This window comes from Erythranthe guttata, chromosome 6, assembly GCF_056151865.1.
Source record: "Erythranthe guttata isolate IM_541 chromosome 6, IM_541, whole genome shotgun sequence".
Classification (NCBI taxonomy): domain Eukaryota; kingdom Viridiplantae; phylum Streptophyta; class Magnoliopsida; order Lamiales; family Phrymaceae; genus Erythranthe; species Erythranthe guttata.
This window is the reverse complement of record NC_142538.1, coordinates 15,359,800-15,382,479: the sequence shown is the minus strand read 5'-3', so window position 1 is coordinate 15,382,479 and position 22,680 is coordinate 15,359,800. Positions and strand designations below refer to the sequence as shown.

The window sequence follows — 22,680 nt, the reverse complement described above, 5'->3', positions numbered from 1 at the left end:
TTATTGAAGGCTTCGCATAAGGACTAAATATTTCATTAAATGTGGCTTGATTTTAGAATAATATAAATTTTTAGACTAAAATGCCCTTGTCTCAATCCATTCTCAATCGACTAAAGATTCCAATTCCTCGATCACGAAGAAGAAAACGACCAACAACCCAATCCATTCTCAATCGACTAAGGCACAAGACAACTGTTTGAAATCGAAGATGTGAGGAGGGAGGTAGAAATCATGAGGCTTAATATTGTAACATTGAAGGACGGTTATGAAAGAAACTAATTATTTGCGTTGAGGAAATTTCAGTTGAGTTTAATTGAGTCCTTTGTTTTTTTGATATATTCAATTGAGTCCTTGAAACTTTCAATTTCACCATCATATGATATATTTACATGAAAAGACGAAAAAGCTCACGGATATACCCATGTGCATCGTGCGTGCATTGGAATAATCCAATATTCGCCTGGAAAAAGTAGATGTAGGTGATTAAGTGGGTCAAAGTTAAATAACGAATTTAGGCGTACCCGTGCATTTTTTTTTTGTTAAGGTGGCAATATGCAAAAACGAGCAAAGTACATGTGGCAAAATACTATTTACCCAAACAACAGTTAACCTTAGGGTGTCTTTTGCACAAAGTATTTAGGGTTAATAACATTTTGCCACTTGTACTTTGCCCGTTTTTGCACTTTGCCAACTTAACTAAAAAAAGTTGCACGGGCACACCCAAACTCACTTTTTTTATCCACATAACCACCTAAATAGAATATTTCGGCGAATCTTCTCATTTTCCGACACACGCGCGATGCACATGCTTAATGTAAGGGTCTTTTGGTCATTTTCACAAAAACAAAAATTGTGGGCCCTATTTTTTTCACAATTTTATTATCTCTCTTACACATACGAACAGTCAACCCTCTTCAATCTTCACCAACTCTCTTCAATCTTCATCTTCTTCAAGCTGCTAGAGAAGAACTCCCTCTTCAATCTTCATCTTCTTCAAATGCTAATAATTCTTCAATCTTCCCGATTCGAAATTATCAGCCATCTATAATTAAAGCCAAAAAAATGATTTTTCACAACTGTTGGGTCATAATTATTAAAAATTATCAGCCATCTATGATTAAAGCAAAAAAAATAGATTTTTCACAATTGTTGGGTCATAATTATTAAGGGAAGAAGAAAAAGGAAATTCCAGAAAACTATTCCTTGGAATTGAAACCCATTTTCCTGATTTTGAAGTATGATATCGATAAATGGGGGAATTATTTTTGGGCCACAATCCGATATATTCCGCCAGAAGACGCCGCCATTAGCGGCGACCCTCTAGATGTTGATGTTGATGGGCGGCGTCGAACGGAAATGAGGGCTTTAGTACACGGGAACCCCTCTAATCGGTCTCGATCAAGAAACAGAGTTCTTCGCTAATGGAGGTGGTGCTTGGCTTGGGGCGAATGGAAGACACCAGCGCCGTGTCGGAGCCGCCGTGGGAAGGTGGCGGTGAAAATACTGATTCGAGGGGAGGAGTTATCTTGTGGGAATAATGTTTAGAATAATTAGAGGAGTTGTTTGAAGAAGGCTTGGCAACGTCGGCCATTGAAGAGGAGATAAAATTGGTGGACGGAGTTTCTTGAATTGAGGGCTCTTCTCCAGAACGCCATATCCACCACCTCATCTTGATCGGAAGTTCTTCTCCAGCCGCTTGAAGAAGATGAGGATTGAAGAGATGAGAGATGATAAAATTGTGAAAAATAAATTAGGGCCCACCATTTTTTTGTTGGAAATTTACACGAAATGCAAGTTTGTATTTCGTGTAAATTTACACGAAATAAAACAAATTTATGAAAAAAGGCATTTCGTGTTGTATTGCACGAAATGCAGTGTTCCATTTCGTGCAATACAACACGAAATGCATAAAAAAACATAAAATTGTGGTTTCGTGTATCGTAAAAAAACACTATTTCGTGCTTCTTTACACGAAATGCCTTCATCCATTTCGTGTTAGGGAATACGAAATGTTCATGCACGAAATATAGTTGGGAAAGGGTTTGAGAGAATTGCGGTTTTTTTCTTTGAAAATTACAAATGAAATAAAATCGCACTGCAAGGTGGTAAAATTTGTTCTATGAATAGCATTCAGTTCACAATATAGCCTAAGATTAGGGTTTTTTTTTTTTTTTTAATTTACCCTTTTATTTAAATGATGAAATGAAATTAGATTAATAGGTTCTTTTGTTGTTTGTGTATTTTTGTGGCCCACCAAATACAGTTTGGTGAACCCGATTAGAGCAACCCGATATGTAATCCCGGAACGCGGTGCGGGCTATGATATTCGTTCGAGGTTTACCGCTGCTACGTGTGAGGGTAAATATGTCAAAATTGCCAAAAAAATTGGAATCACAGCTTCACAGTAAAGTCTATTTATCAATAATAATTCTACATAAGTAGTAATTAGAGAAGTAAACTATGCTCACATTGTCAGGTGATTCAGTCATGGATTTAAATAGTTGGACTTGGATCGAGTCAAGTAACGACTCGATCGACCCTTCTCTTTTTTTTCGTCTTTAGTAAACATAAACTCTTTAATAACGAGCTTCGATCGACTTAACATTACATTATATGTCATGATCAATTAGATCGAGACTTTGTTCGGGCTTGATGTTTTGATCGGCCTCCTTGTTAATATTTTGAAATATCCATCGTTGCCTAAGTAGATTCATCCCGCCATCTCTGATTATACAACGAATGCCTCCCTTAAAATAAATTCTCGCTTTGAGAATACTCTTTCCATTCAGAAAATACCTTGCTTCAAGAATTATTGAATAAGAAGATTTGGATTCATCGAAAAAATAAAATATGAATAACCACCTACATATAACTAAATACCAAGTTTATTCGTCTTTAAATTTTGGAATAATATTTTTCATTATGAATTAGAAAGTTCCGATTCCGATTGAACATTTTTAATAAACGGATTTGGAATATGTGTTTAATTCCGATCCAATTTTAATTTTGGAGAAAATTTTGATTTTTTTCAAGGTTAAACTTTAAATGTGTATTTTATTTTTTTATTACAAATGGCTAAAATAATTGAAATTCCAAATTCCACGACGCCGAACCAAAAAATTTCTGAAATTCTAAATTATCCGATTCTTTCTTTTTGAGTCGTTGAATTATAAAAAAGGAAATTGAAACATGTGGATTTCCACAATGTGTTTTTAACTCTCTTATTTTCAAACTAAATTTTAGTTATGGCTTAGTGGGCTAAGTATAATACTTAGTGGGCTAAGTAGTGCTTAGTGGGTTAAATTGTGGATATTATTTTAACTACTAAACTCACCCACTAACCATGTTCTTGAGTGCTCTTGTAGTTGGTTTTCTTGCAGATCATGGGCTGAAGAGTGGAAGCTTGGAATGTCTATAAATACCGACTTCAAGACTCAAGGAAGTTTAAGGATTCGAAGAAACAAAAACCGAGAGCTGAAAAGAATTCATGAGAGTTTTACTGTGTTTCTAGAATCTGTTGTACGTACTCCTCACGAGTACATTCTTTGAAATCTAGAATTTTTAGTATTTATCTTTTTGTTTCTAGGTTTGGTTGTAAGAATGATCAAGCTAGTGATTCATTCATAAGGAAGAAGTTTTTGTACTTCTTCTCTTTGTATTTTTGTAATACTGTTTTAATATAATTTTTACGTCCTTTAAAGGGCAAGTTCACAAGTTTTACTTGTGAACATTTTTAAATCTGAGTATTGTTTTTATATTTCCGCTGCATGTTTATACAAGTGTCATAACACTTAATATAACACCTCTGTATTAAACGAATTCGGGACCATAAATTCTTTCAATTGGCATCAAGAGCCAACACTTGACGTATACTAAGTGTTTGTTCCTATATTTTTTTTCAGAAACGAATTCGTGATGGATACTCAGATGACTGCTTCTATGCGACCTCCTGTACTTGATGGCACAAACTACACCTACTGGAAAGTCAAGATGAGGGCGTACATCAAAGCCATTGATGAGAGAGCCTGGAGATCTATTCTTACTGGATGGAAGCCACCAACTATAACAGATGCGGATGAGAATGTATTTCCAACACCAGAATTACGGTGGACAGCAGACGATCTATCAAATGCCAATCAAAACTCAAAGGCGTTAAATGCAATCTTTAATTCAGTAGATTTAACAATGTTTAAATTGATCTCAGTGTGCACTTCTGCGAAGGATGCATGAGAGGTTCTTCAGCTATATTGTGAAGGATCAGACAGTGTAAGAAGAACTAAGCTCAGATTACTCTCTTCCAAATTTGATAGACTGGGGATGGAAGAAACTGAAACAATTTCTCAATACAATGAGAAATTGATTGATTTAGCTAATGAATTTCAATCCTTAGGTGGTCCTTTGAGTAATGAGACATTGATTGATTTAGCTAATGAATTTCAATCCTTAGGTGGTCCTTTGAGCAATGAGAAATTGATTGATTTAGCTAATGAATTTCAATCCTTAGGTGGTCCTTTGGTGAATAAGGTATTGAGAACTCTTCCAGAATGATTCAGCATGACAGTTACTGCAATTGAGGAGGCCAAAGACACATCATCTCTACGCCTGGACGAATTAATTGGTAGCTTAAAGTCTAGAGAGATGAACTTTGAAGATCAAAGAAAGGAGAAAGGTAAGGCTATCTCAAATGCACTCCAGGCAGAACTAGAAAAGGAAGAAGTTGCTACGGAATATGATGATGATGCAGAGGAATGTCTCAACAATGTGGCATTTCAGATTCAGAAATGCAATAGGGCATACAGACGAAGTGGAATCAAGCCCAGACAGTTATTTCCAGATGGCTCTCCACAAAATCGACAAACTCAGCCTCGGAACAGATCTATTCCACAGAGAACATTTCCTCAAACATCTTCTCAAAACACTTTAAAAAATTCTCCATTTATTCGTTCAAATTCTGAACCACCTAACTTGGATCATATTAAATGCAGGGTCTGTTCAGGATTTGGACATGATGCTAATGAATGTGCAAATACCTTGAGAAGAAGAGGAATGAGCCTTATTTGTGCTGTCAGTGATGAGGAGGAAGAGCAACCTGAACAGACAGAGGAGCAGCAACCCATTGAACAGGCTCTTTCTGTCAGATATATCACTGAAAATTCTTCTGAAACAGAATCACAAGGAGTTTCTCTAGATGCTGCAACACTTTCTGAAACACTTTCAGTAACTGAAATTTCTGAGTTAGATAATAGTCATTATACATGTTTGAACTCTATTTCTTTGAATGCAGCAGAATACAGTGAAAAATCAGTAGGAGATGAGAAAGAAATGTATAAGAAAGTGTTCAGCGACTTGGAGAAGAAGACTCATGCTCTAGATGCAGCCAACAAGGAAAATTCTTCCCTTAAAGAAACAACCACTCATTTAGAGATTGGTATCACCAAGCAGGATCTTGAACTGGCAAAGGTGAAAGATGAACTCAAAGAAGCAACTCTAGCAATCAAGAGGATGAATACCGGCACAACTAAACTCGAAGAGATTGTGTCACTGGAGAAGTACAACAAAAATGAAGGTCTAGGGTTCAAAAAACAAGTGAAGAAACACAAGCCAGTAAAGAAGAATGAAATTGTCTTTGTAAAATAGAAGGGTTCAAATGAAAAAGAATGCAGAAATTCCACAGTCACCAGTCCAGAGTCCAGAATAAGGGGATACATTTGTCATTACTGTTTCTCACCAGGACATATCCGTCCATTTTGTGAGAAACTAAGTAGTGACAAAATGTTGTACATGATGAGTTACATCACTCAAGGGAACACCTCCAAGAAAAAGGTAGAATTTACCAAAAAAGAGTGTAGAATATGGACTTCCAAAGGTAAACTTATGTGCAAAGCAGTATACACTTCTTTAAATGCTAACATTTCAGTTTCATGGTACTTTGATAGTGGATGCTCTAGGCACATGACTGGAACTAAAGAATTTCTATCAAACTACCATACACTCAATGGTGGACGTGTAACCTATAGAGGAGGAGCTAAAGGCAAAGTGGTTGGACATGGAACACTCAGTATTGAGGGACTTCCAAAAGTTTCAAATGTCTTACATGTTGAAGGATTGGGGTCAAATCTCATCAGTATTAGTCAATTGTGTGATGATGATCTACGTGTTCAATTTGATAAATACTGTTGTTCTGTGTTTGATAATCAAAATCATTGTGTACTGACAGGTTCCAGGTCAATGGATAATTGTTATCAAACATGTGACACCATCTCATGCAACAGCTCAAGAGTAAGTGAAGTAGAACTGTGGCACCGGTAACTAGGGCACACAAACTTCAAAAATCTGAAGTTGCTCAATAAGTACAATGCCATAAGTGGAATTCCAGATCTCAAGATCAAGGACATTCCTATATGCGGAATGTGCCAGAAGGGAAAGCAAACTAGAGTGCCACACAAAGTGTTACAACACGTTGGTACCACCATTTGTTTTGAACTTGTACAAATGGATCTTATGGGTCCTATAGAGGTAGAAATTCTAGGTGGTAAAAAATATGTATTTGTGTGTGTTGATGATTTTTCAAGATATACTTGGGTGTATTTTTTAAGAGAAAAATCTGATACTTTTGAAGTTTTCAGAAATTTGTACAGGTTTGTTAGAACTCAATTTCAAGTTTCTATTCGAAGAATAAGGTGTGATCATGGAAAAGAATTTGAGAATCCTTTATTTCTTACTTTTTGTAATAAAAAGGGTATAAAGCATAAATTTTCTGCTCCAAAAGCTCCTCAGCAAAATGGTATTGCTGAAAGAATAAACAGAACTATCCAGGAGATGGCTAGGGTAATGATGAGTGCAAAAAAATTGTCTAAAAGGTTTTGGGCTGAGGCTGTCAACACAGCCTCTCACATCTCAAATCGTGGGTATCTAAGATTAGGGTCTATGATGACTTCATATGAAATTCTTTATGGTAAGAAACCTAATCTAGAATACATGCATGTGTTTGGATGTGTTTGCTATGTCCTAAATGACAGAGATCATCTGGCTAAATTTGATTCAAAAAGTGATTTGAGTTTATTTGTGGGATACTCTAATAACAGTCATGCATATAGAGTATATAACTTAAGAACTCGAACCATTATTGAATCTGTAAATGTGGTATTTGATGATTTTGCTGATCTCCGCAGTAAAACAGCTGAAGATGAAGTTGATGACCTGATTGCTGAAGCAGAAACAACCGGAGGAGACACTACTGCCACAGATGCTCCAGATATAAACAGTCCAGTGTCAAGAGAAGAGGGTGTTGAGCCAAGTGTTACCACATCTGACTCAATACTTCATACGGAGAGCACAGAAGCTGAAATACAGCCAACTCATGATGTCTGCAGAAAGGAACCATCAAGTAGAATCCAGAAAAATCACCCATCTACTCAAGTTATGGGAGATATCTTTGATGGGATAAGGACCAGAAGAAGAGAGAGGGTGAATTACAGAGATATGGTAAGATTTACAAATTTATCTTCTGAATGTGCACTAAATGGAACTACTTGCTTTGTATCTTCAGTCGAACCAAGGAATATTGCAGAAGCACTGAAGGATGAGTTTTGGATCAATGCAATGCATGATGAACTGAATCAATTCATCAGGAATGATGTTTGGTACTTAGTTCCCAGACCAAGTCATGTAAATGTGATAGGAACTAAGTGGATCTTCAAAAACAAAACTGATGAAAAAGGTACAGTTGTTAGAAATAAGGCTAGGTTAGTAGCACAAGGTTACACTCAGATAGGAGGTATAGATTTTGATGGGACCTTTGCTCTAGTAGCTAGAATTGAATCTATTAGGTTACTTCTTGCTACGACCTGTTTTCTTAAAATCAAATTGTATCAAATGGATATCAAAAGTGCATTTCTAAATGGTGTTTTAAATGAAGAAACATATGTAGAGCAGCCCAAGGGTTTTGAAGATTCTGCCAAGCCTAATTATGTGTTCAAGATTAAGAAGGCTTTGTATGGTCTTAAACAAGCTCCTAGAACTTGGTATCAAAGACTCACCGACTTCTTACTTGAAATACAGTTTACCAGAGGAGAGGCAGACATAACTCTATTTGTTAGAAGAACAAATAACCATATCATTATTGTACATATATATGTTGATGATATTGTTTTTGGTTCTACTTGTGCTAACCGTTTACAGTCTTTTGTAGATTCTATGTCTCACACTTTTGAAATGAGCATGGTAGGAGAGTTGAATTACTTCCTAGGACTCCAAATCAAACAGACAGGTGAAGGAATTTTTGTAAATCAAAAGAAGTATGCTCTCAATCTGGTCAAAAGGTTTGAGTTGGAGTCAGCCAAGCACATGAAAACTCCAATGGGATCAAGTCAAAAACTGTCCAAGGACGATGTTGTTGAAGATGTTGACAGCACCCTATACAGAAGCATGATTGGAAGCCTTCTGTATCTAACTGCAAGCATACCTGATATTATGTTTAGTGTTTGTGGTGTGCCAAGTACCAAACTAATCCCAAAGTCACTCATCTAAAAGCAGTGAAGAGGATTATTAGGTATGTTGCAGGTACAGTAGACTTATGTATTCAGTTTTTCAAAGACACTAATACTAATTTGATAGGTTTTAGTGATTCTGATTGGGCTGGGGATATTAGTGACAGAAAAAGCACATCAAGTGCATGTTTCTTTTTGGGGAATAACCTGGTTTCATGGTTTAGTAGAAAACAAAATTATGTATCACTTTCAACAGCTGAATCAGAATATGTAGCTGCTGGAGGATGTTGTGGCCAACTAATTTGGATGAAACAAATGTTGGGGGATTATGGGTTAACCAGTGACACCTTGACCATATATTGTGATAATTCAAGTGCTATTGATATTTCAAAAAATCATGTTCAACACTCACGAACTAAACACATAGATATTAAACATCATTTTATTCGTGATATAGTTGAGAAAAATGTGATATAGTTGAGAAAAATATAGTGTGCTTAAAGTACATTCATACAGAAGATCAGCTGGCTGACATCTTTACAAAGGCATTAGATTATGAGAGGTTTTCTAAACTTAGAAAATCTCTCGTGATGTGTACTCAATAAACATATCCTGAAATATGTTGCTAGGGTTGGGCATTTGGGATCGGGATTCGGGATCCCGTCCCGTCCCGATCGGAATTTTACTATTTGGGATTAAAAGTTTGGGAATTCGGGATTACGGGATTCGGGATTGGGATTATGAACAAATACGGGATCGGTATTAGGGAATTGGTTCAATCCCGATCGGGATATTTTAATCCCGAATTAGGAAAAAAAGAAAAAAAAAACTAATAAAAATACACACACATACACACACACACATATATATATATATATATATATATATATATATATATATATATATATATATATATATATATATATATATATATATATATATATATATATATATATATATATATATATATATATATATATATATATATATATATATATATATATATATATATATATATATATATATATATAGAGTAAAGGAGATGAGAAATACAATATAAAATATATTGTTTCAACTTATTTTTTTAAATTCTTAAAATTTTATTTGTTCCAAGTTTTGTGGTAAAAATAAATAAGGCAAGAACAATAGTATGTATATAATATATTCAAGTTGGTTTAGTGTAGAAAATAATACTAATGGAAAAAAGATGTAATATTTCTTAGTTTTTAGGCAAAATATGGGATTTCCCGATCCCAATCCCGATTCCCGAAATATTTAGGGATACCGATATAATCGGGATTTAATAGTTTGGGACGGGATTGAGATTTAAAATTTCTATCCCGAATCCTGAAATCCCGATCCCGAAAATCCCGAATTCCCGAAATCCCGTCCCGAACTCACCCCTATATGTTGCAGCACCTCATCAAACATCTTAAGCTGCAACATAATTTACTGAAACTTAGCTTCTTTAAATAATGGCTTCACTGTGATATATTATTCTCTAAATAAGTAACTGGATGTCTTTCACCTTGAAACGTGATCATGCTTCATGTAAACATTCAGAGAACAATCATAATCACATAAGTCAAACTCCTCTATCTGAATAGTCATATCTTAGTAACTGAGTAACTTTCAAACTGAACACTTGATCTTGTTCCATGAGAATTGTTTGACTTGAAAATAAGAGTTTAAAATATATATATATATATATATATATATATATATATATATATATATATATATATATATATATATATATGCCTGTTAGCCAATTTTTTTCTCACACTATTAATCATTAAAAGATGTGTTTATTATTTATGTGTAAATTTTCATGAGTGTTATTATTTTATTTATTACTATTATTATTATTATTGAATTATCACTATTTATATGGGTCATGGGGTATATGGGTTAGTCTTTTCTCTTCCACTAAGTCCACTCCTTATTGTGCCATGTGTCACCTTTTTGTTTTAAACTGCCACATAACATTTTATTCTCCTTAATCACACTTTCTCCAAGAAAAACGCACGCCACTTCTTCACCTTCTTCACTTTAATTTTTTTTCGGCAAGAATTTGGGCTTATAAATTTCTTGCTTCTTTTTTGAAAATTAACCCTCAAAAATCAAAAGCACAAGAAGCAATTTTTCTTTCTCTCTACTGTACCATGGCATCTCCTCCTAGAAATCCTCTTCCAGCCGTTGATGATGTGCACAACGATGCTGCAGCACCTGAACCAGCAGACCCTAATCTAGCCATCATCGTTCATCCTGTCAACCTTGAAGCTATGCCGATCAGCTTTATTGAGCCCGGCGACGAAATGAATCCGATTGACCCAGACAATTTCCAGAACCTGGGTCCCTCTTCCACTGCAGGAAGGTTTCCTACTCGCCGGTCCAAGCGCATGAATCTCTTCCCAGATCTGAATGCTACTGGGTCACAACGCCGGAGGGGAGGAAATTCTCCCAGCAGAGGCGGCAGAGGTGGAAGAAGAAGCGGCAGAGGCGGTCGTACTCCAGTTAGACCAAATCCCCCAAGAGGTCTACATTTGGTTGATGAAGAAACAGATGATGAAGAAGGAGATCCTACCTTTGCAGAACCAGAAGCTCAACCTCTCTCCTCAAGCTCCACTGAGTCATCCATCAAAAACTCGACTCCACCAACATCAACTTAGGGGGAGACACTTCAGCCTAACATGGCAGCAACCTCTTCTCAACATCCTGTTTCCGAAGATGTTGCCGCACATGTTCCTGAAAATGCTGCTGCAGCTACTATCTCAGACAATGCCCCTCAGAGTGCTGCTGAGGATGCTGCTCCCTACCAAGATGAGGAAATGCCAGACTTTTCTGGGATGTCCTCAACTGAGCATGTAGATATTCCCACTGTTGATGCCCATGACTTTACCACCACAGAAGAAACACCCTCAGCTCCACATGAAGATCCTCTGGAAACTCTGGCAGAGGCAGCTGTTCAAGTGGATGCACCACCTTCCCAGGTTGAAGAGGAAGAGAAAAGTGATGACAACTAGGAAGTGCCCCTTGCCTCTTTCCACAAGAATTTGCCATCCTCAGAGTCAGACAGTGACTCTTCTGAGGACTCATCTCAGAAGGAAGAAGATGCTGCTCCACCTGTTGCATCACCTGAGCCAGCATACATCCCAGATGAACTTGAAGACTCAGAAGAAGAGGAACCCTCAGAGGATGAAGAGCTAGACTTGGATGGGAAGGATTTGTCAACTCCTTTTGAGGTAAACAATGCTTTCAGTCCTACCTTTTATTTTGAATCTGATTCAAACATGGGTCCTCAAATCATGAATTGTCAATTCATTGAGGAAAAGAAAATTTCCAAGGATGAGTTTGATAGGCATAGGATCACTGCTTTTCTTGATGAAAGAAAAATCCTTAGTCTAGTTGAGATTGCCTGTCCTTATGATCCATCTGTTGTGAAGGAATTTTATGCCAATTTACAAACCTCATTTTTAAAGAAAAATTCTCCAAACTTTGGACTCTGTCTTTTACTCAACTTACTGCATTTTACTCTGTCTTGTTCAGACTCACAGTGATGAATTGGATTCCATCCAAAAATGTCTCTGTGATTACTAAACCTCATGCAGTACTCATGTACAAATTGGGGATGGGGTTACCTGTTGATTTTGGCAAACTTTTCTTCAATAACATAGGTCATCTTGCCCAGAAAATTTCTTCCTCCACTCATCTTCCCTATCCTTCTCTCATCTACTCCATTATGCTTTCTCAAAATTTGGGCCAAGATGAATCAGAATATCTTCACACTCCACTTGGCATGATAACTGTTTCTCAAAATTTTCTCAAAGCTCCTCATGTCCAAGATCTTCACTGGAATGGAGATATTTTCTCCCAACTGAATTAGGTCAAAATAATCTTGGTACTGAAGGTGTTGCTCCTCATGTTGACAACACCCCTGACATCCTTGTTTCTATTCCTCGAGATCTTTTGTTAAAACAGCTTACTCACTCCCTAGCTCAGATCACCTATCATCAGTCCATGGTGGAAATGCTTCAGAGAGCTCTTTCTGATCAAAAAGGGGGAGAACAAGTTGGTCATGAAGTTGAAGCAGGGACTTCTCATCCTTTGGATGCCAGAGGCAGAGATCATGGAGTTAATGAAGAAGAAGAAAAGAATGAGGGTGAAGCTGAAGGAGCAGAGGAAAGCAGTGGGTCCAGTGTTAGTGATGGAGGAACAGCAGCTGATACTAGGAGACCTTGGATATTCTACTTTAATTGTTTTTTTATAAACAATATTTGTTTTTGTTCTGTTTTATTTTTCCCTCTGAACTTTTTAGGATTGCACTTTTGTTGATTTATGTTTGTTGAATTATGTTTGACTATCTTTGCTGAATTTGTTTTTGAATCAGATCTTTCAATATTTTTTATTTGCTATGGTTGTTATCAAATTCAGGGGGAGTTCAAGCAATGTCTCAGGGGGAGTTAAGCTAAAATTGAAAATTTAGTTTTGATCAGAAAGTTAAAAACGGGGAGTTTGAAACACGTGGATTTCCACAATGTGTTTTTAACTCTCTTATTTTCAAACTAAATTTTAGTTATGGCTTAGTGGGCTAAGTATAATACTTAGTGGGCTAAGTAGTGCTTAGTGGGTTGAATTGTGGATATTATTTTAACTACTAAACTCACCCACTAACCCATGTTCTTGAGTGCTCTTGTAGTTGGTTTTCTTGCAGATCATGGGCTGAGGAGTGGAAGCTGGGAATGTCTATAAATACCGACTCCAAGACTCAAGGAAGTTTAAGGATTCGAAGAAACAAAAACCGAGAGCTGAAAAGAATTCATGAGAGTTTTAGTGTGTTTCTAGAATCTGTTGTACGTACTCCTCACGAGTACATTCTTTGAAATCTAGAATTTTTAGTATTTATCTTTTTGTTTCTAGATTTAGTTGTAAGAATGATCAAGCTAGTGATTCATTCATAAGGAAGAAGTTTGTGTACTTCTTCTCTTTGTATTTTTGTAATACTGTTTTAATATAATTTTTACGTCCTTTAAAGGACAAGTTCACAAGTTTTACTTGTGAACATTTTTAAATCTGAGTATTGTTTTTATATTTCCGCTGCATGTTTATACAAGTGTCATAACACTTAATATAACACCTCTGTATTAAACGAATTCGGGACCATAAATTCTTTCAGAAATCATTTGTTTTAAAATGATTAGTGATAATTTGGATTTCCTTTTCTTCTTTTCAATGTCGCGCACCAAAAATATAATTGCATATCCCCTTTTCTCCACCAAAATCAAAAGCACCACTAGGGGTGAAAGTTGAAACGAATTTTCCAGTTTCTGATGGTTCCGATCCGAAAAGTTCTGATTTTAGAACAACTATTTTCATTCCGATTTTCAAATTTCCGATATCTGATTTTTTTTTTTTTTTTTTTTTTTTTGGGTTGGAATTGCAATTATATAAAAAAAATATTTGGGATTTCCGATTTTCCATCTGATTTAATTTCCGAAAAATTCCATTTCACCTGAAAAAAAAAAAAGAAAAATAATTTTGTAAGATGAGCACACACACCCCCACTTGGCATATATTCCCATAACGATGATGAAATCTCTTACAGGATAAAATAAATAATAAATAAAAAATCTAAAACATGGCCTATCTTTATCGTCTAATATTATTGCTACCATTTTGTGTATAAAACCACCCACACACACACACACACACACACACACTAAAGATGGGTAGTTTCAGTGAGAAGCAAGAAGCATTGGTTAAAGAATCATGGGAAATCATCAAGCACAACATTCCTGAGCTTAGTCTTCGTTTCTTCACTTTGTAAGTCTCTGTCTGTGTGTGTGTGTGTGTGTGTGTGTGTGTTTATATAAAGATTAATATATATAAAAAAAAAAAGAAAAAAAATTGTATAGGATACTGGAAATAGCACCAGCAGCACACACTCACACACACACAAACACACACAAACACACACACACACACACACACACACACACTACACACACACTAAAGATGGGAAGTTTCAGTGAGAAGCAAGAAGCATTGGTTACAGAATCATGGGAAATCATCAAGCACAACATTCCTGAGCTTAGTCTTCGTTTTTTCACTTTGTAAGTGTGTGTGTGTGTGTGTGTGTGTGTGTGTGTGTGTGTGTGTGTGTGTGTGTGTGTGTGTGTGTTTGTGTGTGTGTGTTTATATAAAGATTAATTATATATAAAAAAAAAAAAAAATTGAATAGGATACTGGAAATAGCACCAGCAGCAAAGAAGATGTTCTCATTTCTGAAGGATACAGATGAAATCCCACACAACAATCCCAAGCTCAAAGCCCATGCTGTTAAAGTTTTTAAGATGGTGATTAATTAATTATTATTCTTTTTTTAAGTTGTGTGTGCACAAATTATTTTTAGTATTTTTTTTAGCTAATTAATTAGTAATTAATTTTTGGGGAAATTACCGTTTTCATCCCTCAAGTTTGCATCGATTCCACATTTGGTCCTCCATATTCACAAAAGACACATTTGGTCCCTCATGTTCCAATAATTTAACATTTTTTGTCATTTCCATCAATTTACCGTTAATCCTTTAGTTAAGGCAGTCATGGAACACGCTTAGTTCTGTTAGTTTTAACGAAAAATTGACAGGTATAACTAAAAGTGTTGAATTTTTGAAACATAAGGGACCAAATTTGTTTTTTGTGAACATGTGGGCCCAAATGTGAAATCAGTGCAGACTTGAGAAACGAAATCTATATCCCCTTAATTTTTAGTGGGATTTGAAACCTTTTATATGAGTTTTTCTTTCCCTTATTATTTTATTTTTAATGTTTACATCGATCATTAACTTTTGATTTTACTAAAAAAAAAAAGTAGTTTCAAGTGTTATAGTTTGAAAGGCACCCTTAAAGTACTTTATTAAGACAATTTAGACATTCCACCATAATAAGGTAAAAATTCAAACTTATTTGCAAATATTTCACCATAAATTAGACGATTGTTTGCTAAAATAAGAGTCGTTACGAAAGATATATTTTAATACGGCGACAATCTAATGGTCGTAGTAAATGCTAGAATTTACCGTATCAAAAAAGTATGTGCTGCGGCCGTTTACTGTAGCAAAATTTTTGTCACGCCCGTATTCGCTACAGAGAAAACTCATAGAAAATCGCAGCAAAAAGCTTTTAACTATCAATTTGGTATCTTACCCTACAAATTTATGTGGTAGTAAAAAACTATTTTTCTACTAGCGATAGAATTTTAATTTCTCAGATATGTATATATCTTGTGTATTAAAAATGACTAATTATTTGATAATTAAAATGAGGAAAGACATGTGAATCAGCCATTCAACTACATGAGAAAGGTGAAGTGGTAGTTGGAGAAACTACTCTCAAATGGTTGGGTTCTATTCATCTTGAAAAAGGAGTCATTGACCCCCATTTTGAGGTAAACTTACTTCTTTTTCCATGTCCTTTTATGTAATTTTACTTGCTCCGATCCACAATAATTTTTACTAAATAACCAAAAAAAAAAATATCATCAAAACTCATAAATGCCAAATCTATGATTTAGTTCATGTTACACAAGTTTGTTTCATTTTCTTTTTCATTTTTTTATTTCGATTGCTCTCGATTACCTATATCGGATTAGTTTGGATTAGAGGAGATTGAAATAATTCTCTACTGACTAACGATGTTCGTTTACAACCTTTCATTTAACAAAATTAACATGTAGTTTAGAGGATAAAATATATGTGAGCCCATGACCAAATTCGTTATTTATGTGATACAATAAATCGTGTCGTTACTTTTGGGATGATAGAATGTCAAGATCATAATTTATCTAAGACAAAAGGTCCAATTCTTTTTTCGGAGGCACCGTACTGAACCCGGAAATTTAAGTTCACCCTTATAGTAAATTCATGGACTCCACGAGTATCAAATTGCTAAAAGAATATTTGTGTCATCGATATCGTAACCATATGGTAGGTTTTCTCTAATGCCTAATAACACGAATTAAGGGTTTTTCTTTTAACAAGGGTAAATTACAACTGACCTCTGAGGTAAGGTATATTTACGATCAAATCTCTCCTTTATTTATGATTACATCCACCCCTAAAATTTCTAGATTTCTTACATTAACACCCTTTGTATGGGGTGAATGTGAGAAATTTATAAACTGTAGGGGTTGGATGTAATTTCTAAAAAAAGGGATTTTTTTTTGTAATTATACTTTACCTCCCTAGGTTGTTGTAATTTACCCTTTTAACAATTAAACTAAAACAGGGGTGTTTTTTTGCAATAAACCTAAATAAATACACATAATATATGAGTTTATGAATGTATATATAATAGGTGGTGAAAGAAGCATTGTTGAGAACAGTACAGGAGGGAACTGGAGACAAGTGGAGTGAGGAGATGAATGGTGCTTGGGCAGAAGCATATGATCACTTAGCAACAGCCATCAAGAATGAGATGAAAATATAGTCTGCTCCTTCATTAATTATTTATTTTATCTCCCTTTATTTTTAGTTTATGCTATAAATAAATAAATAAACTTTTATCTGTCAAATAATTCGAACCGGTGTATTGATGGTTTATACTATGCTACATCGGGTAGATCTTTATCATTGATAAATCATAAGCACACAAACACACGCATACCCATATTGGTGTGTAGATCAACGATGAAAATTCACCCGATGTAGCATAGAAAAAAACTATGCGTTGATCAAGAAGCGGGACTACTAACATACTCTATTAAATTTCTTTCTCAAAAAAAAAAACATACTCTATTAAATTTTAATGGGGGTATATTTGCCATATTAAAATTAGAGGACTTTCGACTAATAAAAAAAAGGGGAAATTACCACCACCGTGAAGTAAGGTCAAAATATGAAAAGGAAAAAAAAAAAAAAAAAAAAAAAAAAAAAAAAAACCTCTCATGTTTGGGTAATTACAACTATTCATCAACTATAAATCTTCTTACACGTCCACCCCTTACGGCTTACGGTGTCAAATTCAACATAATCTTCTAGATTATGTGGAATGTTCTCTAATTTGTACTCGTTTTATGAAAAAATAAAACTGATGCACCACAATTTAATATTTGCAAAAGCCAAAAAATACATCTTATAACCATCTTGCTTCAAAATGTGGATCTCCAACGATAAAATAAGTACGAACTTAAAAATATTCATATAATCCAGAAGATTCCACTAAATTTGATACCACAAGAATGGATAAGTTACAAGTTTCTTACTTGAGAGAGGTAATTGTAATTACCCAAATAGGAATGAATTTTTCGTAATTTAACTTCACCTCAGTTCTAAGGTGGTCGTAAAAAATATAATAAAAAATTAGACAAAATATAAAATTTTGTACTATTATCAACCCTATTGAATAATAATGGTTGGAATTTAAAGGATCAGATAGGTTAAGAAGGGGAGTGCCCAGTTGTCGTAACAGGCTAGGCAGACACCCATCTCGCATTTTTTAATTGCGAGTATTTACCACTCATCACTTCCCGTTAAAACTTGCCTGAAGGATCATACTTTATAATTGCAGATACACACCCTATTTTATTGTACTCCCATCACCGCATATCTCCTTCAACATTCGATGTGGGATACTTACTATTTAGCTGCATTTCTAATTTCATATCCTATACCATATCAACTTGTATGCATAAATTATTTTGTTTAGGAAGCTCGCTTGTATATAGGGGTGCAAGTACGAACGGAATTTCTAATTTCCGCCCGGTTCTGATCCGAAAAGTTCCAATTTTAGAACAACTTTTTTTATTCCGACTTCTGAAATTTTAATTTCTGATTTTTCCGATTTTTTTGGATTGGAATTGGAATTATATAAAATAAATTTGGAATTTCCGATTTTCGATCCGATTTTTTTTCGAAAAATATACCTATAATTAATATATATTATATATTACTTATTTCTCGGAAAAATACACCTATAAGTTTTGTTTTAGGATTTTGACATAATGAATTGTTGTTAGAAGTTTTATTAGATATTATGTAGTGTTTATTTTTATTTATTTTTTGAACTGAAATTTAGTAGTTATTAGCAATGTTTTTAGAATTGGGTCGGCTATAGAACCGGACGACCATTTGGGTCATGGATTTATAGGGTCGAACCGGTTCGACAGGGTTTTTGAACTTTTTTAATATGCTATTATTTTATTAATTTTAATGTTTTAAAAATATTATTCTTAAACTATTTCACCTCACTTTTTACTATATTTTATTGCTTATACTCTATATTTTTCTAATTTTTATTCTTCAAATCCGACAAGCGGCCACCCCTATTCGATCACTCATGATCATATCCGACAATCTTTTGACCACTCATGACTAGATTCGGCCGTCCACTACTAAGTCTGTGAAGGTTTGCTCAAATCTAGCCACAAATAACCAACTCAGCGGTGATTCGAGACGTTCTGGCCGAAAACCGGGTTCCTTGACTGACTCGTCGATTCTCCGGTTTTACCCGGTCGAACCGAATTTTGGTCATTTGACCCTGGTTTTTGATAGTTCCCGTTTTAGATGTCAGACTGGACCGCTTTATTGCCGGGTCACGGTCGAACCGGTTCGACCGGCCGTTTCCGGTCCGGTTCTAACAATATTAGTTTTACTTATATCGACGTGGATGTTCTTATTTTTTTTTAAATTATGAACATTTTAGAAAATTTGGGCTAAGTTTTGAAATTTTAAAGCTTATATGATTTCCGATTTATTTTCCAAAATTCCGAAATTTCCGTGCTTTTTGGAATTTGAATGAATTTTTAGATTCCGAAAATTTTGGAATTGGAATTGAAATTGGAATTGATTTTGTACTTTCAAATTTTTTTTTGAAATTTTCTGAAAAGGCTAATTCCAATCCAATCTATCCTACTTTAACCCTTACAGCCTTACTTGTATACTTCTTCAAGTGAGTACCGTTCCTACTCTCATAAATAAAGGGTAAATAACAACCACCCCTGATGTGTAGTCACATTACGTAAAAACCTCTCATGTTTGGGTAATTACACCAGCAACTATAAATCTTTTTACACGTCCAGACTTATGGTATCAAATTCAGTATAATCTTCTATATTTCGTGGAATTTTCTCTAGGTTGTACTCATTTTGTGCAAAAATACAGTTTCTGATGCACCACAATCTGATTTATACAAGCCAAAAAAGAAACACATCTTATAATCATCTTTCTTCAAAATGTGGATGTCGAATGCGATAAAACGGGTACAAACTTAAGAATACTCCATATAATCTAGAAGATTCCTCTAGGGGGAACGTGTAAGAAAATTCATAGTTGAGAGGGTAACTGTAATTACCCAAACAAGAAAGGGTTTTTCATAATATGACCTTAATTTACCCCATAAATAAATCAAATATATTTTAAAAACTTGTATACTTCATATTATGAACACAAAATGTTTATTTCGGATGGATGAATTCTTGAAGTGCAAAATACATCAATTGAGATGCTTATACTTCGTATGTAATGGTCCAAAATAGCATTTTGGATCATTTCGTTTAATATATACTCTACCAATTGTTCGACGAAACTTTGGTTATATCACCGATTATGTTCGCGTTTTTATGTTGTTGTCTACCGATTTACAGTCCGTCGCCCGAAAATGTATTATTGTTTATGCACAAATTAAATCAAGAAATCAAAAAACTAACTTAGTTTATAAAACGAGGGTTTCTTTTTTCAAGAATAACAAATCAATTTATCTCCTCTCTTTTCAGTTTCTTGCGAACGAAAACAATGGTGGCCGATTGTAGTAGTGGCAAGTGAGTGTAATGGTTGGTGTGGATGGAATTTTATCATATTAAAATAGATAGGGAATTTAATAGTTTGATATTTCTTTATAAAAATTGAGTAATGGAGTAATATAGGAAAATTGTGTTCTTGTGTTGAGTTATTATGATAACTTTTAAGAGTAAATTACAAGGAACCCTGAGAAAAAAAACTAATTACAAAAAAACCTTCCTGTTTTTTTATAATTACAAGTACCACTCTGAAGTATTCTCCGTCTAATGAATTTACACTCACATAGTAAATAGAAACGAAATCAGATAAATTCCATGGAATATCCATTTGGAATGACCAGAATACCCTTGCGGCTCTGATCGTAAGCTTTGTAAAACAATGTTAACTTTTTTCTATAATTTGGATGTGATGTTGAGATTTGATTTTATTAACACGTTCTCTTAAAATTTCCGAATACATCTAAATTGGAACCCATTTTCGGATTCCAAAATCTTCGGAATCAAAAGTTCGTTTCAGTTATGAAAAAAAAAAACTAATTTTCTTCGAGAAGGTTGTTTCCATTCATCCGGTTTACATCCATTATTTGGTAGATACTATACCGAAGCCTTTGTCGACCCATGAGTTTTTTACGATGTCGTAAAAAACTCTTGGGTTCGAGTAGGCTCAACAAAGGGTTTTGTGAATGGAATTTCTGAAATGATTTGTGCAGGCCAAAATTAAACAGTCAGGCACATTTTTTACCATTCTTCAAAAAACAAAAAGTAAAAAACTCAAAAACTCTCTCTACCCTTTCGATTTTCTTTCGCAAAGCCCGTGCAAATCGTCAACAGATCGGAGGTAATTTTTACGTTTTTACGATCCTCTTGTTATGTAGATTACGAATCCGAAAAAAAAAACGAAAAAAATCGATCTTGGCCACGCTCGCCTGAATTTTAACTGCATTATCGATTGGAATGTCAAGGTATTAATTAATGATATTCGTAGACTTTGTGCATAATTATGGCCTAAGTGGAAGTTCAAATTTGTCAATTAAAATTCAAATTTTGCAGCCCAAAATCTTGCTATGTGGGCTAAAGTTGAAGGTGGAGAAAGAATTCTTTCTCCTAATGTAATCTCAACCTCTTGTTTTTATGATGATGGTACACCACATGTAAACTTTTATTTTCTATTTATTTTATTTTAGCCTAGAATCAAACATTGACCAAAAGTCCATCACATATGTACTTAAAAATTGTACTTATCAAACCCCCTACAAAATTAAAAGTTTGTTATAAGTGAATAAGTATCATTATTTTAATAAATTAGTAGCATCTTTCTTCTTTAACATAAATTTTATAGGGAGTGACTTAAACAATGGAAAGTCTATTTTATCCTTTAAACTACATATTAACTTTATTAAATAAAATATTTTATAGTCAAGTCACATATAACACAAGAAATTAACAGATTTAATACAAAATCGAATCTTACACACCACACCACACATCTTACTAACTAAATAATTAATTAATCACTATAGATTTAATTAAATAAAATATCATCTGCTCTAAACTTATCCGATATATATAATTGCATGAGTCCTAATTTTTTAATTCATAAGTTGAGTCAAATGTTATATCAAAACAATGGATCCATATAGAAATAATACTATGGGCCTATGAATATATTTTATTCGAGATGATAAAACAACCTCTGCGAAATGGAAGGAACAAGACAAGCCAACTTTAACCCTAAATATGTATTTCATAAATCAAACCCAAATCATTTATTTATTCACACATTAATTCATAAATAAATAAATAAATAAAAGTGGATACCACCCATTAATTTGTTATAATTACAAAATCTAAGAAACCAATGGTCTCTCTTCACCAAATCTCCCACCATTACCATTGCCATTATTAACTATAAACCAAACAAATCCCACTTATTTTATATATATATATATATATATATATATATATATATATATATATATATATATATATATATATATATATATATATATATATATATATATATATATATATATATATATATATATATATATATATTCAAAAGTCACTCTTAGAAACGAACGATTCGTATTAATTGCGACACAGGCTCTTATTTATTGTTATATAGAAAACTTTATCTTAAATTTATATGCCTAAATCTATTTTCTTTCTTTTAAATTAATTGCTACGCAGGCTCTTATTATATTTCGTTAAAAAAATTTCACGTGAATCTTTGTGTCGTCTATTTTATATTTTTTGGTTTAGAGAAAACGCCCTCGGGGTTTTTTTTTTTTTTATTTAGGGGCAACAAAATTATGACAAATTAAGTAAATGGGTTGTATACTTTAATTGAAATAGTATAAAATAAGGGGTAAGTATAGATAAATCCCCGAATACAAA

The 22,680-nt window shown here is 34.1% G+C and overlaps 1 protein-coding gene and 1 non-coding gene across 3 annotated transcripts; one reads left to right on the top strand and one right to left on the bottom strand.

Moving 5' to 3' along the window:
• Positions 1–14,095: 14,095 nt before the first annotated feature.
• Positions 14,096–17,103, top strand: LOC105958296 (anaerobic nitrite reductase HB2). Of its 2 annotated transcripts, XM_088819925.1 has the most exons (5): positions 14,100–14,312; positions 14,405–14,602; positions 14,731–14,845; positions 15,820–15,936; positions 16,845–17,103. In XM_088819925.1, the coding sequence occupies exons 1-5, from the start codon at positions 14,215–14,217 to the stop codon at positions 16,974–16,976; spliced, it is 660 nt and encodes a 219-aa protein (XP_088676051.1). In that variant the 5' UTR covers positions 14,100–14,214; the 3' UTR covers positions 16,977–17,103. The 2 variants fall into 2 exon arrangements, with proteins under 2 accessions (XP_012837759.2, XP_088676051.1); XM_012982305.2 differs by lacking the exon at positions 14,405–14,602 and having other exon boundaries at positions 14,096–14,312.
• An 809-nt stretch (positions 17,104–17,912) lies between these two features.
• Positions 17,913–18,017, bottom strand: LOC148770254 (small nucleolar RNA Z279/snoR105/snoR108). Its single transcript, XR_016031958.1, has one exon. It is a non-coding gene; the product is annotated as a small nucleolar RNA Z279/snoR105/snoR108 (small nucleolar RNA).
• Positions 18,018–22,680: the final 4,663 nt, after the last annotated feature.

Coding starts and splice junctions, on each gene's coding strand:
- LOC105958296 (XM_088819925.1), top strand. CDS start 14,215: ATGGGTAGTTTCAGTGAGAAGCAAGAAGCATTGGTTAAAGAATCATGG. Junction 14,846..15,819: donor CTGTTAAAGTTTTTAAGATG/GTGATTAATTAA, acceptor AAATGAGGAAAG/ACATGTGAATCAGCCATTCA. Junction 15,937..16,844: donor TCATTGACCCCCATTTTGAG/GTAAACTTACTT, acceptor TATATATAATAG/GTGGTGAAAGAAGCATTGTT.